The sequence below is a fragment of the Oncorhynchus kisutch genome, unplaced genomic scaffold (assembly GCF_002021735.2).
Source record: "Oncorhynchus kisutch isolate 150728-3 unplaced genomic scaffold, Okis_V2 Okis09a-Okis19a_hom, whole genome shotgun sequence".
Lineage (NCBI taxonomy): Eukaryota > Metazoa > Chordata > Actinopteri > Salmoniformes > Salmonidae > Oncorhynchus > Oncorhynchus kisutch.
This window is the reverse complement of record NW_022261985.1, coordinates 9,377,654-9,395,153: the sequence shown is the minus strand read 5'-3', so window position 1 is coordinate 9,395,153 and position 17,500 is coordinate 9,377,654. Positions and strand designations below refer to the sequence as shown.

General features: G+C 48.3%; 1 protein-coding gene across 1 annotated transcript in view; it reads right to left on the bottom strand.

Annotated features, from left to right (window-relative positions):
- Positions 1 to 17,500, bottom strand: part of LOC109877201 (leucine-rich repeat-containing G-protein coupled receptor 5) — a 202,366-nt gene that overhangs the window by 50,630 nt on the left and 134,236 nt on the right. Inside the window, 1 exon segment of the mRNA XM_031815456.1 lies at positions 12,232 to 12,303. Within this exon segment, the coding sequence (XP_031671316.1) occupies positions 12,232 to 12,303 (72 nt within the window).

The window sequence follows — 17,500 nt, the reverse complement described above, 5'->3', positions numbered from 1 at the left end:
CCTCCCTCCCTCCCTCCCTCCCTCCCTCCCTCCCTCCCTCCCTCCCTCCCTCCCTCCCTCCCTCCCTCCTCCCTCCTCCCTCCCTCCTGTTCTCCCTCCCTCCCTCCTGTTCTCCCTCCCTCCCCTCCCTCCCTCCCTCCCTCCCTCCCTCTCTCCCTCCCTCCCTCCCTCCTCCCTCCCTCCCTCTCTCCCTCCCTCCCTCCCTCCCTCCCTCCCTCCCTCCCCTCCCTCCCTCCCTCCCTCCTGTTCTCCCTCCCTCCCTCCCTCCCTCCTGTTCTCCCTCCCTCCCTCCCTCCCTCCCTCCCTCCCTCCCTCCCTCCCTCCCTCCCTCCCTCCCTCCCTCCCTCCCTCCCTCCCTCCCTCCTGTTCTCCCTCCCTCCCTCCCTCCTGTTCTCTCTCCCTCGCTCCCTCCCTCCTGTTCTCCCTCCCTCCCTCCTGTTCTCCCTCCCTCCCTCCCTCCTGTTCTCTCTCCCTCGCTCCCTCCCTCCTGTTCTCCCTCCCTCCCTCCCTCCTGTTCTCCCTCCCTCCCTCCTGTTCTCTCTCCCTCCCTCCCTCCTGTTCTCCCTCCTGTTCTCCCTCCCTCCCTCCCTCCCTCCCTCCCTCCCTCCCTCCTGTTCTCCCTCCCTCCCTCCTGTTCTCCCTCCCTCCCGTTCTCCCTCCCTCCTGTTCTCCCTCCTGTTCTCCTGTTCTCCCGTTCTCCCGTTCTCCCTCCCTCCTGTTCTCCCTCCTGTTCTCCCGTTCTCCCTCCCGTTCTCCCTCCCGTTCTCCCTCCCTCCCTCCTGTTCTCTCTCCCTCCCTCCCTCCCTCCTGTTCTCCCTCCCTCCCTCCCTCCCTCCCGTTCTCTCTCCCCTCATCATCATCATCATCAGAGTGGTCTGTGTTCAGGTCTTCCACCTGGTTTCTATTAGAGTTAGTGATCCCTGTCTGGGGCGCAGGTGGTTCAGCATCACAGGAGCATTAGACCAGACAGCCTGCCTGCCTCACTGTTTAGCCAGATGCACTCCAAACCCTCATCAACGTCAACACAGTGGAACAAACTCAGAGATTGGGAAAATAACTTTACATTAAAATTGCTTCAATGTGGACCCAGAGAGAGAGAGAGAGAGGGAGTGAGAGAGAGAGGGAGCGAGAGAGAGAGAGACAGAGACAGAGAGAGTGAGATATCGAGACAGGGAGAGAGAGAGAGAGGGAGTGAGAGAGAGAGGGAGCGAGAGAGAGAGAGACAGAGACAGAGAGAGTGAGATATCGAGACAGGGAGAGAGAGAGAGAGAGAGGGAGTGAGAGAGAGAGGGAGCGAGAGAGAGAGAGACAGAGACAGAGAGAGTGAGATATCGAGACAGGGAGAGAGATAGAGCAAGTGAAAAAAATGAAACTACTAGGCATCATGTTGCACGCAGCTTTATCATGGTCAGAACACATAGATAATATTGTTATTAAGATGGATAAGGCAATTACTGTTGCAAGAAAATGTTCAGAGTATGAAACATTTAGCACACTGAATCAGGTGATTCAATCCCTAGTCCTATCACATCTAGCACACTGAATCAGGTGATTCAATCCCTAGTCCTATCACATCTAGCACACTGAATCAGGTGATTCAATCCCTAGTCCTATCACATCTAGCACACTGAATCAGGTGATTCAATCCCTAGTCCTATCACATCTAGCACACTGAATCAGGTGATTCAATCCCTAGTCCTATCACATCTAGCACACTGAATCAGGTGATTCAATCCCTAGTCCTATCACATCTAGCACACTGAATCAGGTGATTCAATCCCTAGTCCTATCACATCTAGCACACTGAATCAGGTGATTCAATCCCTAGTCCTATCACATCTAGCACACTGAATCAGGTGATTCAATCCCTAGTCCTATCACATCTAGCACACTGAATCAGGTGATTCAATCCCTAGTCCTATCACATCTAGCACACTGAATCAGGTGATTCAATCCCTAGTCCTATCACATCTAGCACACTGAATCAGGTGATTCAATCCCTGGTCCTATCACACTTAGAGTACTGTCCAGTTATATGGTCAATCCCTGGTCCTATCACACTTAGAGTACTGTCCCTGGTCCCATCACACTTAGAGTACTGTCCAGTTATATGGTCAATCCCTGGTCCTATCACACTTAGAGTACTGTCCCTGGTCCTATCACACTTAGAGTACTGTCCGGTTATACGGTCAATCCCTGGTCCTATCACACTTAGAGTACTGTCCGGTTATACGGTCAATCCCTGGTCCTATCACACTTAGAGTACTGTCCAGTTATATGGTAAATCCCTGGTCCTATCACACTTACAGTACTGTTCAGTTATATGGTCAATCCCTGGTCCTATCACACTTAGAGTACTGTCTGGTTATATGGTCAATCCCTGGTCCTATCACACTTAGAGCACTGTCCAGTTATATGGTCAATCCCTGGTCCTATCACACTTACAGTACTGTTCAGTTATATGGTCAATCCCTGGTCCTATCACACTTAGAGTACTGTCTGGTTATATGGTCGATCCCTGGTCCTATCACACTTAGAGTAATGTCCAGTTATATGGTCGATCCCTGGTCCTATCACACTTAGAGTAATGTCCAGTTATATGGTCCATCCCTGGTCCAATCCCTGGTCCAATTAGTACATATTAGCAACACGCATAACCACCAAACCAGACAGGCAAATTCAGGGCAGCGAAGACTAACCCAAGCCAAGGACAAATCAACTTAAATCTACAGTTTTATATAGAGCCATAGGTGAATGGAACTCTTTACCAATCCATATTTCTCAGCTGAATGGAACTCTTTACCAAGAGTAAATAGACCATATGACTGGACAGGAAATAGAAAGAACATCTAATGTGATAGACAGAGAGAGAGAGAGAGAGACAGAGATAGAGAGAGACAGAGAGAGAGAGAGACAGAGAGAGAGAGAGACAGAGACAGAGAGACAGAGAGAGACAGAGACAGAGACAGAGCAGTTAAATTCTACAACCACCTAAAAAGAAGCGATTCACAAACCTTCCATAACAAAGCCATCCCCTACAGAGAGATGAACCTGGAGAAAAGTCCCCTAAGCAAGCTGGTCCTGGGGCTCTGTTCACAAACACATACAGACCCCACAGAGCCCCAGGACAGCAGCACAATTAGACCCAACCAAATCACGAGAAAACAAAAAGATAATTACTTGACACATTGGAAAGAAATAACAATCCTATATAAGCCCTTGACAACAATGTAACCTCCTGTTCCGAGGATATGAGGACGACGGTCCGATATCAGAATGGTTTAGATAATAACTACAGAACGAAGCCAACATCAGCGTGAGCTTTGGTTGCGAATGGTATGAACTTGGAACTCTTATTCACTACAGAAGTGATACCTCCTAGCCGTTGAGTTAGCAATAGCAGCTGCAAACGAGGGTTAGGAAGGAACAGACATAGTATCCTGTCTACCACACATCGACGTTACTACAACTTATCCAATTTACCAGCAGAGACATTCTTCAAAGGACGAAGGACTCGGTTGGGCAACACGGCCTTCCATCTACCTCTATAAATATATTTCCCTCAGATTACACAGATCCACAAAGAATTTGAAAACATGTTTAAACCTAGAGTGGCCCCTAGGTTTAAGACACCATTTGAACAGAGAGTGGCCCCTAGGTTTAAGACACCATTTGAACAGAGAGTGGCCCCTAGGTTTAAGACACCATTTGGACAGAGAGTGTCCCCACCTAGGGTTAAGACATCATTTGGACAGAGATTGCCCCCCCCCCTAGGGTTAAGACACCATTTGGACAGAGATTGCCCCCCCCTCCCCCTGGGGTTAAGACACCATTTGGACAGAGATTGCCCCCCCCTCCCCCTGGGGTTAAGACACCATTTGGACAGAGAGTGCCCCCCCCAGGGTTAAGACACCATTTGGACAGAGAGTGCCCCCCCCCCCCCCCAGGGTTAAGACACCATTTGGACAGAGAGTGCCCCCCCCCCAGGGTTAAGACACCATTTGAACAGAGAGTGGCCCCTAGGTTTAAGACACCATTTGAACAGAGTGGCCCCTAGGTTTAAGACACCATTTGAACAGAGAGTGGCCCCTAGGTTTAAGACACCATTTGGACAGAGAGTGTCCCCCCCTAGGGTTAAGACATCATTTGGACAGAGATTGCCCCCCCCCCTCAAGGGTTAAGACACAATTTGGACAGAGATCCCCCCCTCCCCCTAGGGTTAAGACACCATTTGGACAGAGATTGCCCCCCCCTCCCCCTGGGGTTAAGACACCATTTGGACAGAGATTGCCCCCCCCCCCCCTCCCCCTGGGGTTAAGACACCATTTGGACAGAGAGTGCCCCCCCCCCCAGGGTTAAGACACCATTTGGACAGAGAGTGCCCCCCCCCCCAGGGTTAAGACACCATTTGGACAGAGAGTGCCCCCCCCCCAGGGTTAAGAAACCATTTGGACAGAGAGTGCCCCCCCCCAGGGTTAAGACACCATTTGAACAGAGAGTGGCCCCTAGGTTTAAGACACCATTTGAACAGAGAGTGGCCCCTAGGTTTAAGACACCATTTGAACAGAGAGTGGCCCCTAGGTTTAAGACACCATTTGGACAGAGAGTGGCCCTTAGGATTAAGACACCATTTGGACAGAGAGTGGCCCCCCCCCAGGGTTAAGACACCATTTGAACAGAGAGTGGACCCTAGGGTTAAGACACCATTTGGACAGAGAGTGCCCCCCCCCCCCAGGGTTAAGACAGCATTTGAACAGAGAGTGGCCCCTAGGGTTAAGACACCATTTGGACAGAGAGTGGCCCCTAGGATTAAGAGCTAATCATGGCTTGGGCTCCCAGTCCCCTTTGTCCGTGGGAGGTTGTTTGGTTGCTTGGTCAGCCTGTGCATCTCTCCAGCAGGAGTGGCCAGGGTTCAGTAGTAGAAATCTGTGCTGCTGGCACACTGCATACAGAGATATCCTGTTGCACCCTGACAGAAGGTTGTCTGTAATACAAGGAAAACCCTGGGAGAACATGTGCATGCCGGTCGTTCGTCCGGTCGTATGGAAACAGCAAATCAAATCAAATCAAATTGTATTGGTCACCTACACATGGTGGGCAGATGTTAATGCGAGTGTAGCGAAATGCTTGTGCTTCTAGCTCCGACCGTGCAGTAATATCTAACAAGTCATCTTAACAATTTCACAACAACTACCTTATACACACAAGTGTAAAGGAATGAATAAGAGTATGTACATATAAATATATGGATGAGTGATGGCCGTGTGACATAGGCAAGATGCAGTAGATGGTATAGAGTACAGTATATACATGAGATGAGTAATGTAGGGTATGTAAACATTATATAAAGTGGACAGCAATTATTACAGAGTCCTGTTCACAACGACCACACACAGAGTCAGAATCTGCATCAACAAATGGCACCTTATTCCCTTTAGAGAGCACTACTTTTGACCAGGGCCCTATATGACTCTGGCCAAAAGTAGTGCACTATACAGGGAATAGGTTGCGATTTGGGACGCAGGGAGAGACACATAGACACACTGCAGCAGGAAGGACATAGAACGCTTTCTAAATGAATAACGGACATGTGTGTGTTAGAACTCAGGTTCTAGAGTTCAGATGGAGAATATCATGTCTGTGTGTTAGAACTCAGGTTCTAGAGTTCAGATGGAGAATATCATGTCTGTGTGTTAGAACTCAGGTTCTAGAGTTCAGATGGAGAATATCATGTCTGTGTGTTAGAACTCAGGTTGTAAAGTTCAGATGGAGAATATCATGTCTGTGTGTTAGAACTCAGGTTCTAGAGTTCATATGGAGAATATCATGTCTGTGTGTTAGAACTCAGGTTCTAGAGTTCAGATGGAGAATATCATGTCTGTGTGTTAGAACTCAGGTTCTAGAGTTCATATGGAGAATATCATGGCTGTGTGTTAGAACTCAGGTTCTAGAGATCAGATGGAGAATATCATGTATGTGTGTTAGAACTCAGGTTCTAGAGTTCAGATGGAGAATAATCATGTCTGTGTGTTAGAACTCAGGTTCTAGAGTTCAGATGGAGAATATCATGTCTGTGTGTTAGAACTCAGGTTCTAGAGTTCAAATGGAGAATATCATGTCTGTGTTAGAACTCAGGTTGTAGAGTTCAGATGGAGAATATCATGTCTGTGTGTCAGAACTCAGGTTCTAGAGTTCATATGGAGAATATCATGTCTGTATTTTAGAACTCAGGTTCTAGAGTTCAGATGGAGAATATCATGTCTGTGTGTTAGAGCACAGGTTCTAGAGTTCAGATGGAGAATATCAAATTCTGTGTGTTAGAACTCAGGTTCTAGAGTTCAGATGGAGAATATCATGTCTGTGTGTTAGAACTCAGGTTCTACAGTTCAGATGGAGAATATCATGTCTGTGTGTTAGAACTCAGGTTCTAGAGTTCAGATGGAGAATATCATGTCTGTGTGTTAGAACTCAGGTTCTACAGTTCAGATGGAGAATATCATGTCTGTGTGTTAGAGCACAGGTTCTAGAGTTCAGATGGAGAATATCAAATTCTGTGTGTTAGAACTCAGGTTCTAGAGTTCAGATGGAGAATATCATGTCTGTGTGTTAGAACTCAGGTTCTACAGTTCAGATGGAGAATATCATGTCTGTGTGTTAGAACTCAGGTTCTACAGTTCAGATGGAGAATATCATGTCTGTGTGTTAGAACTCAGGTTCTACAGTTCAGATGGAGAATATCATGTCTGTGTGTTAGAGCACAGGTTCTAGAGTTCAGATGGAGAATATCAAATTCTGTGTGTTAGAACTCAGGTTCTAGAGTTCAGATGGAGAATATCATGTCTGTGTGTTAGAACTCAGGTTCTAGAGTTCAGATGGAGAATATCATGTCTGTGTGTTAGAACTCAGGTTCTAGAGTTCAGATGGAGAATATCATGTCTGTGTGTTAGAACTCAGGTTCTAGAGTTCAGATGGAGAATATCAGGTAGATTTTTGCTTTGTTTAATTCCCTCACACAGACATCTGTCATGTAAACGTTGTCATATTTGAAGCAGGGTTAATTAAACAGAAACAGACCCGTGTCATGACTTTGATATTATACGGAAAAATAGCCAGGGAGTGTTTTGATAAATAAACACAGTACTACTAAGCCAGGGAGTGTTTTGATAAATAAACACAGTACTACTAGGCCAGGAAGTGTTTTGCTAAATAAACACAGTACTACTAAGCCAGGGAGTGTTTTGCTAAATAAACACAGTACTACTAAGCCAGGGAGTGTTTTGATAAATAAACACAGTACTACTAAGCCAGGGAGTGTTTTGATAAATAAACACAGTACTACTAAGCCAGGGAGTGTTTTGATAAATAAACACAGTACTACTAGGCCAGGGAGTGTTTTCTAAGGTACATGTTGTTTTACAGTAAAGGTATATGCCTCACTTTCTTTCTCTCTTATTTTCTCTCGTTCTTTCTAAATGATGTCCTTTATGTAGCACTAAAATGGAGCCACAAGAGTATGTATTCTGCATATAGCTATAACTCTGCTCTTCAATAAAACATATTTCTACCATGGGCAGTTAGTTTTCCATGTTGTTTTGGGTGGTACCAGGAAGAGAGTGTTACTCTGACACCATAAATCACCTGTTGTCGTGGAGATCCAGGTTGGTACCAGGAAGAGAGTGTTACTCTGACACCATAAATCACCTGTTGTCGTGGAGATCCAGGTTGGTACCAGGAAGAGAGTGTTACTCTGACACCATAAATCACCTGTTGTCGTGGAGATCCAGGATGGTACCAGGAAGAGAGTGTTACTCTGACACCATAAATCACCTGTTGTCGTGGAGACCCAGGATGGTACCAGGAAGAGACTGTTACTCTGACACCATAAACCACCTGTTGTCGTGGAGACCCAGGATGGTACCAGGAAGAGAGTGTTACTCTGACACCATAAATCACCTGTTGTCGTGGAGACCCAGGATGGTACCAGGAAGAGAGTGTTACTCTGACACCATAAACCACCTGTTGTCGTGGAGATCCAGGTTGGTAGCAGGAAGAGAGTGTTACTCTGACACCATAAATCACCTGTTGTCATGGAGACTCCGGATGGTACCAGGAAGAGAGTGTTACTCTGACACCATAAACCACCTGTTGTCGTGGAGATCAAGGATGGTACCAGGAAGAGAGTGTTACTCTGACACCATAAATCACCTGTTGTCGTGGAGACCCAGGATGGTACCAGGAAGAGACTGTTACTCTGACACCATAAATCACCTGTTGTCGTGGAGATCCAGGATGGTACCAGGAAGAGTGTTACTCTGACACCATAAACCACCTGTTGTCGTGGAGACCCAGGATGGTACCAGGAAGAGAGTGTTACTCTGACACCATAAACCATCTGTTGTCGTGGAGACCCAGGATGGTACCAGGAAGAGAGTGTTACTCTGACACCATAAACCACCTGTTGTCGTGGAGACCCAGGATGGTACCAGGAAGAGAGTGTTACTCTGACACTATAAATCACCTGTTGTCGTGGAGACCCAGGATGGTACCAGGAAGAGAGTGTTACTCTGACACCATAAACCACCTGTTGTCGTGGAGACCCAGGATGGTGCCAGGAAGAGAGTGTTATTCTGACACCATAAACCACCTGTTGTCGTGGAGACCCAGGATGGTACCAGGAAGAGAGTGTTACTCTGACACCATAAACCACCTGTTGTCGTGGAGACCCAGGATGGTACCAGGAAAAGAGTGTTACTCTGACACCGTAAACCACCTGTTGTCGTGGAGACCCAGGATGGTACCAGGAAGAGAGTGTTACTCTGACACCATAAACCACCTGTTGTCGTGGAGACCCAGGATGGTACCAGGAAGAGAGTGTTACTCTGACACCATAAATCACCTGTTGTCGTGGAGATCCAGGATGGTACCAGGAAGAGAGTGTTACTCTGACACCATAATCCACCTGTTGTCGTGGAGACCCAGGATGGTACCAGGAAGAGAGTGTTACTCTGACACCATAAACCATCTGTTGTCGTGGAGACCCAGGATGGTACCAGGAAGAGAGTGTTACTCTGACACCATAAACCACCTGTTGTCGTGGAGACCCAGGATGGTACCAGGAAGAGAGTGTTAGTCTGACACTATAAATCACCTGTTGTCGTGGAGACCCAGGATGGTACCAGGAAGAGAGTGTTACTCTGACACCATAAACCACCTGTTGTCGTGGAGACCCAGGATGGTACCAGGAAGAGAGTGTTACTCTGACACCATAAACCACCTGTTGTCGTGGAGACCCAGGATGGTACCAGGAAGAGAGTGTTACTCTGACACCATAAACCACCTGTTGTCGTGGAGACCCAGGATGGTACCAGGAAGAGAGTGTTACTCTGACACCATAAACCACCTGTTGTCGTGGAGACCCGGGATGGTACCAGGAAGAGAGTGTTACTCTGACACCATAAACCACCTGTTGTCGTGGAGACCCGGGATGATACCAGGAAGAGAGTGTTACTCTGACACCATAAACCACCTGTTGTCGTGGAGACCCAGGATGGTGCCAGGAAGAGAGTGTTACTCTGACACCATAAACCACCTGTTGTCGTGGAGACCCAGGATGGTACCAGGAAGAGAGTGTTACTCTGACACCATAAACCACCTGTTGTCGTGGAGACCCAGGATGGTACCAGGAAGAGAGTGTAAGATCCTATGCCAGTGTGTTTTTAAGGTATAGGAACTACACACTTAGTTTCCCATGTTGTTGTATGGAGAAGCAGCCAGGATAAGGTCCTGTATGTAATACTGTGGGGGGGGACCTCTAGGTTCGGATGATCATGTGACGATCGGCCCTTTGCTTGTGTGGACATGTAAATGTCTAACCATTATCAAAATGACACATGGATAAAGGAGGTTTGTAAGGAAGGCAGGCAGGCAGGCAGGGGGTTAACGAATAGCTCCCAGTCCCTGGAGCTGAATAGATGTCATGTGACACATGGAGAGTTAATGTGAGCACTCCTCACCCCCCGCAGGGTGGAGACAGAGACCCCTCCCTGAGGAGAATATGCCGGCTGTGTCCAAGCAGCTGCTGCCATTACTGATACACTATTCCTTATGGGGGGGTGGGGGGGTGGAGGAACACCCCCACATCCACAACAATCTGGAAGACACGTTTCATAGTTACCCACAAGTCTCTCTGTTATCTACAAGTCTCTCTGTTACCTACACATCTCTCTGTTACCCACAAGTCTCTCTGTTACCCACAAGTCTCTCTGTTATCTACAAGTCTCTCTGTTACCTACACATCTCTCTGTTACCCACAAGTCTCTCTGTTACCCACAAGTCTCTCTGTTATCTACAAGTCTCTCTGTTACCTACACATCTCTCTGTTACCCACAAGTCTCTCTGTTACCCACAAGTCTCTCTGTTACCCACAAGTTTCCTTGTTACCCACAATTCTCTCTGTTACCCACACGTCTCTCTGTTACCCACACGTCTCTCTGTTACCCACACGTCTCTCTGTTACCTACAATTCTCTCTGTTACCCACAAGTCTCTCTGTTACCCACACGTCTCTCTGTTATCCACACGTCTCTCTGTTACCCACACGTCTCTCTGTTACCCACACATCTCTATGTTACCCACACGTCTCTCTGTTACCCACAAGTCTCTCTGTTACCCACACTTCTCTCTGTTACCCACAATTCTCTCTGTTACCCACAAGTCTCTCTGTTACCCACACGTCTCTCTGTTACCCACACATCTCTCTGTTACCCACACGTCTCTCTGTTACCCACACGTCTCTCTGTTACCCACACGTCTCTCTGTTACCCACACGTCTCTCTGTTACCCACACGTCTCTCTGTTACCTACAATTCTCTCTGTTACCCACAAGTCTCTCTGTTACCCACACGTCTCTCTGTTATCCACACGTCTCTCTGTTACCCACACGTCTCTCTGTTACCCACACATCTCTATGTTACCCACACGTCTCTCTGTTACCCACAAGTCTCTCTGTTACCCACACTAACCAGAGAGCGAGAGAGAACCAGAGAGCGAGAGAGAACCAGAGAGCGAGAGAGAACCAGAGAGCGAGAGAGAACCAGAGAGCGAGAGAGAACCAGAGAGCGAGAGAGAACCAGAGAGCGAGAGAGAACCAGAGAGCGAGAGAGAACCAGAGAGCAAGAGAGAACCAGAGAGCAAGAGAGCAGCGGCCCACTTCTAGAGCTGTAAGGGAAACTCTCTGTCTTGTGTGACTGTCAGTGGCAAAAGAAGGAGGGAGGGAGGAGGAGAGAGAAGAGATGTGTAGGGAGGGAGAAGAGAGGGAGAGAGGAGTAGGGAGAAGAGACATGTAGGGAGGGAGGAGGGGGGAGAAGAGAGGGAGGGAGGAGTAGGGAGAAGAGAGGGAGGGAGGAGGAGAGAGGAGAGAGGTGTAGGGAGGGAGGAGGAGGGAGAAGAGAGATGTCGGGAGGGAGGAGGAGAGAAAAGTGAGGTGTAGCCAGGGAGGAGAAGGGAGAAGAGAGATGTAGGGACGGAGGAGGAGGGAGAAGAGAGATGTCGGGAGGGAGGAGGAGAGAAAAGAGAGGTGTAGCGAGGGAGGAGGAGGGAGAAGAGAGATGTAGGGAGGGAGGAGGAGAGAGAAGAGAGGGAGGCATGAGGAGGGAGAAGAGAGGGAGGGATGAGGAGGGACAAGAGAGATGGAGGGAGAGAGGAGGAGGGAGAAGAGAGATGGAGGGAGAGAGGAGGGAGAAGAGAGATAGAGGGAGCGATGAGGAGGGAGAAGAGAGGGAGGGATGAGGAGGGAGAAGAGAGGAAGGGATGAGGAGGGACAAGAGAGATGGAGGGAGGGATGAGGGAGGGAGGAGGGGGGAATAGAGATGAAGGGAGGAGAAGGTAGAAGAGATGGAGGGAGGAGGGAGAAGAGAGGGAGGGAGGTGAGGGAAGAAGAGAGGGAGGGAGAAGAGAGATGGAGGGAGAAGAGAGGGAGGGAGGTGGGGAAGAAGAAAGGGAGGGAGAAGAGAGATGGAGGGAGAAGAGAGAGGGAGGGAGAAGGAGGGAGAAGAGAGATGAAGGGAAGAGGAGGGAGAAGAGAGATGAAGGGAGGAGGAGGAGGGAGAAGAGAGATGAAGGGAGGAGGAGGGAGAAGAGAGATGAAGGGAGGAGGAGAGAGAAGAGAGATGAAGAGGGCAAAGAATCTCCAAATGGCAGTAGTTGTCTCCATGATAATGAGAGGTCAACTTACAGAGTCTCCAGGCTGTGAAGGCCGTCAAAGCACTGCGTTCCCAGGGTGCGGATTCTATTGTTATTGAGATGCCTGCAGAGGAATGCAAAGAGAACAGTCAGAGAGACACACCCACACAGCCCGGGACAGGACAGCTGATTGGCTGGGGAGGGAAAACAAAGGAAGTGGGAGGGGGGTTGGAGACTGGGGAGAGGGTGAGGGAGGGGTGAGGAGGAGGGAGAGGGTGAGGGAGGGGTGAGGAGGAGGGAGAGGGTGAGGAGTGAGAGGGTGGGGGTGAGGAGGAGGAAGAATGGGGGAATCTGCACCTTGTCTCCTTGTTCCTCCCCAAGGCTTCACTCATTACATACAAATTAGTGTCACTCTACAGGAGACTTGCAAACTGTTTGATTAGACAGAGCAGTCTGGAGGGATGTTTGATTAGACAGAGCAGTCTGGAGGGATGTTTGATTAGACAGAGCAGTCTGGAGGGATGTTTGATTAGACAGAGCAGTCTGGAGGGATGTTTGATTAGACAGAGCAGTCTGGAGGGATGTTTGATTAGACAGAGCAGTCTGGAGGGATGTTTGATTAGACAGAGCAGTCTGGAGGGATGTTTGATTAGACAGAGCAGTCTGGAGGGATGTTTGATTAGACAGAGCAGTCTGGAGGGATGTTTGATTAGACAGAGCAGTCTGGAGGGATGTTTGATTAGACAGAGCAGTCTGGAGGGATGTTTGATTAGACAGAGCAGTCTGGAGGGATGTTTGATTAGACAGAGCAGTCTGGAGGGATGTTTGATTAGACAGAGCAGTCTGGAGGGATGTTTGATAGACAGAGCAGTCTGGAGGGATGTTTGATTAGACAGAGCAGTCTGGAGGGATGTTTGATTAGACAGAGCAGTCTGGAGGGATGTTTGATTAGACAGAGCAGTTGGAGGATGTTGATTAGACAGAGCAGTTGGGGATGTTTGATTAGACAGAGCAGTCTGGAGGGATGTTTGATTAGACAGAGCAGTCTGGAGGGATGTTTGATTAGACAGAGCAGTCTGGAGGGATGTTTGATTAGACAGAGCAGTCTGGAGGGATGTTGATTAGACAGAGCAGTCTGGAGGGATGTTTGATTAGACAGAGCAGTCTGGAGGGATGTTTGATTAGACAGAGCAGTCTGGAGGGATGTTTGATTAGACAGAGCAGTCTGGAGGGATGTTTGATTAGACAGAGCAGTCTGGAGGGATGTTTGATTAGACAGAGCAGTCTGGAGGGATGTTTGATTAGACAGAGCAGTCTGGAGGGATGTTTTGATTAGACAGAGCAGTCTGGAGGGATGTTTGATTAGACAGAGCAGTCTGGAGGGATGTTTGATTAGACAGAGCAGTCTGGAGGGATGTTTGATTAGACAGAGCAGTCTGGAGGGATGTTTGATTAGACAGAGCAGTCTGGAGGGATGTTTGATTAGACAGAGCAGTCTGGAGGGATGTTTGATTAGACAGAGCAGTCTGGAGGGATGTTTGATTAGACAGAGCAGTGTGGAGGGATGTTTGATTAGACAGAGCAGTCTGGAGGGATGTTTGATTAGACAGAGCAGTCTGGAGGGATGTTTGATTAGACAGAGCAGTCTGGAGGGATGTTTGATTAGACAGAGCAGTCTGGAGGGATGTTTGATTAGACAGAGCAGTCTGGAGGGATGTTTGATTAGACAGAGCAGTCTGGAGGGATGTTTGATTAGACAGAGCAGTGTGGAGGGATGTTTGATTCGACAGAGCAGTGTGGAGGGATGTTTGATTAGACAGAGCAGTCTGGAGGGATGTTTGATTAGACAGAGCAGTCTGGAGGGATGTTTGATTAGACAGAGCAGTGTGGAGGGATGTTTGATTAGACAGAGCAGTGTGGAGGGATGTTTGATTAGACAGAGCAGTCTGGAGGGATGTTTGATTAGACAGAGCAGTCTGGAGGGATGTTTGATTAGACAGAGCAGTGTGGAGGGATGTTTGATTAGACAGAGCAGTCTGGAGGGATGTTTGATTAGACAGAGCAGTGTGGAGGGATGTTTGATTAGACAGAGCAGTCTGGAGGGATGTTTGATTAGACAGAGCAGTGTGGAGGGATGTTTGATTAGACAGAGCAGTCTGGAGGGATGTTTGATTAGACAGAGCAGTCTGGAGGGATGTTTGATTAGACAGAGCAGTCTGGAGGGATGTTTGATTAGACAGAGCAGTCTGGATGGATGTTTGATTAGACAGAGCAGTGTGGAGGGATGTTTGATTAGACAGAGCAGTGTGGAGGGATGTTTGATAAGACAGAGCAGTCTGGATGGATGTTTGATTAGACAGAGCAGTCTGGAGGGATGTTTGATTAGACAGAGCAGTGTGGAGGGATGTTTGATTAGACAGAGCAGTCTGGAGGGATGTTTGATTAGACAGAGCAGTCTGGAGGGATGTTTGATTAGACAGAGCAGTCTGGAGGGATGTTTGATTAGACAGAGCAGTCTGGAGGGATGTTTGATTAGACAGAGCAGTCTGGAGGGATGTTTGATTAGACAGAGCAGTCTGGAGGGATGTTTGATTAGACAGAGCAGTCTGGAGGGATGTTTGATTAGACAGAGCAGTGTGGAGGGATGTTTGATTAGACAGAGCAGTCTGGAGGGATGTTTGATTAGACAGAGCAGTCTGGAGGGATGTTTGCTACGCAGAATAACAGAGCTGTTAAATGGTATATGACGAGAGGAGGAGAACATCATGGAACTGAAGGCTGACTGAGACTGACACAGAACATAACGAAGAGAAGAGGAGAACAACATGGAACCGAAGGCTGACTGAGACTGACACAGAACATAACGAAGAGAGGAGGAGAACACGTCCTTTTGACCAGTTCAATGACTAATGACATGAAGCCTTCTGGGGAAAAAACAAATCAACAGACAGGGTTGTCAGTAACTGTTGCTCGTAGTTTTAGTGGAAGTGGCTCTGTCAACTGTCTGGAAGTGGAACAACTCTGTCAACTGTCTGGAAGTGGAACCGCTCTGTCAACTGTCTGGAAGTGGCTCTGTCAACTATCTGGAAGTGTCTCTGTCAACTGTCTGGAAGTGGAACCACTCTGTCAACTGTCTGGAAGTGGAACCGCTCTGTCAACTGTCTGGAAGTGGCTCTGTCAACTGTCTGGAAGTGTCTCTGTCAACTGTCTAGAAGTGGAACCGCTCTGTCAACTGTCTAGAAGTGGAACCGCTCTGTCAACTGTCTGGAAGTGGAACCTCTCTGTCAACTGTCTAGAAGTGGAACCTCTCTGTCAACTGTCTGGAAGTGGAACCGCTCTGTCAACTGTCTGGAAGTGGCTCTGTCCACTGTCTGGAAGAGGAACCGCTCTGTCAACTGTCTGGAAGTGTCTCTGTCAACTGTCTGGAAGTGGCTCTGTCAACTGTCTGGAAGTGGAACCGCTCTGTCAACTGTCTGGAAGTGGAACCGCTCTGTCAACTGTCTGGAAGTGGAACTGCTCTGTCAACTGTCTGGAAGTGGCTCTGTCAACTATCTGGAAGTGTCTCTGTCAACTGTCTGGAAGTGGAACCACTCTGTCAACTGTCTGGAAGTGGAACCGCTCTGTCAACTGTCTGGAAGTGGAACCGTTCTGTCAACTGTCTGGAAGTGGAACCGCTCTGTCAACTGTCTGGAAGTGGAACCGCTCTGTCAACTGTCTGGAAGAGGAACCACTCTGTCAACTGTCTGGAAGTGGAACCTCTCTGTCAACTGTCTGGAAGTGGAACCGCTCTGTCAACTGTCTGGAAGTGGAACCGCTCTGTCAACTGTCTGGAAGTGGCTCTGTCAACTGTCGGGAAGTGGCTCTGTCAACTGTCTGGAAGTGTCTCTGTCAACAGTCTAGAAGTGGAACCGCTCTGTCAACTGTCTGGAAGTGGAACCGCTCTGTCAACTGTCTAGAAGTGGAACCGCTCTGTCAACTGTCTGGAAGTGGCTCTGTCAACTGTCTGGAAGTGGAACCGCTCTGTCAACTGTCTGGAAGTGGCTCTGTCAACTGTCTAGAAGTGGAACTTCTCTGTCAACTGTCTGGAAGTGGCTCTGTCAACTGTCTGGAAGTGGCTCTGTCAACTGTCTGGAAGTGTCTCTGTCAACTGTCTAGAAGTGGAACCGCTCTGTCAACTGTCTGGAAGTGGAACCGCTCTGTCAACTGTCTAGAAGTGGAACCGCTCTGTCAACTGTCTGGAAGTGGAACCGCTCTGTCAACTGTCTGGAAGTGGCTCTGTCCACTGTCTGGAAGAGGAACCGCTCTGTCAACTGTCTGGAAGTGTCTCTGTCAACTGTCTGGAAGTGGCTCTGTCAACTGTCTGGAAGTGGAACCGCTCTGTCAACTGTCTGGAAGTGGAACCGCTCTGTCAACTGTCTGGAAGTGGCTCTGTCAACTGTCTGGAAGTGGCTCTGTCAACTGTCTGGAAGTGGAACCGCTCTGTCAACTGTCTGGAAGTGGAACTGCTCTGTCAACTGTCTGGAAGTGGCTCTGTCAACTGTCTGGAAGTGGCTCTGTCAACTGTCTGGAAGTGGAACCGCTCTGCCAACTGTCTGGAAGTGGAACCACTCTGTCAACTGTCTGGAAGTGGAACCGCTCTGTCAACTGTCTGGAAGTGGAACCGCTCTGTCAACTGTCTGGAAGTGGAACTGCTCTGTCAACTGTCTGGAAGTGGAACCGCTCTGTCAACTGTCTGGAAGTGGAACCTCTCTGTCAACTGTCTGGAAGTGGAACCACTCAGTCAACTGTCTGGAAGAGGAACCGCTCTGTCAACTGTCTGGAAGTGGAACCGCTCTGTCAACTGTCTGGAAGTGGAACCTCTCTGTCAACTGTCTGGAAGAGGAACCACTCTGTCAACTGTCTGGAAGTGGAACCTCTCTGTCAACTGTCTGGAAGTGGAACCGCTCTGTCAACTGTCTGGAAGTGGAACCGCTCTGTCAACTGAGTCTGTTTCTGTACATCAGTCAAATCAAAGATGTTATTGGTCATAGACATATTAGCAGATGTTATTGGTCATAGACATATTAGCAGATGTTATTGGTCACAGACATATTAGCAGATGTTATTGGTCACACAGACATATTAGCAGATGTTATTGGTCATAGACATATTAGCAGATGTTATTGGTCATAGACATATTAGCAGATGTTATTGGTCATAGACATATTAGCAGATGTTATTGGTCATAGACATATTAGCAGATGTTATTGGTCATAGACATATTAGCAGATGTTATTGGTCATAGACATATTAGCAGATGTTATTGGTCATAGACATATTAG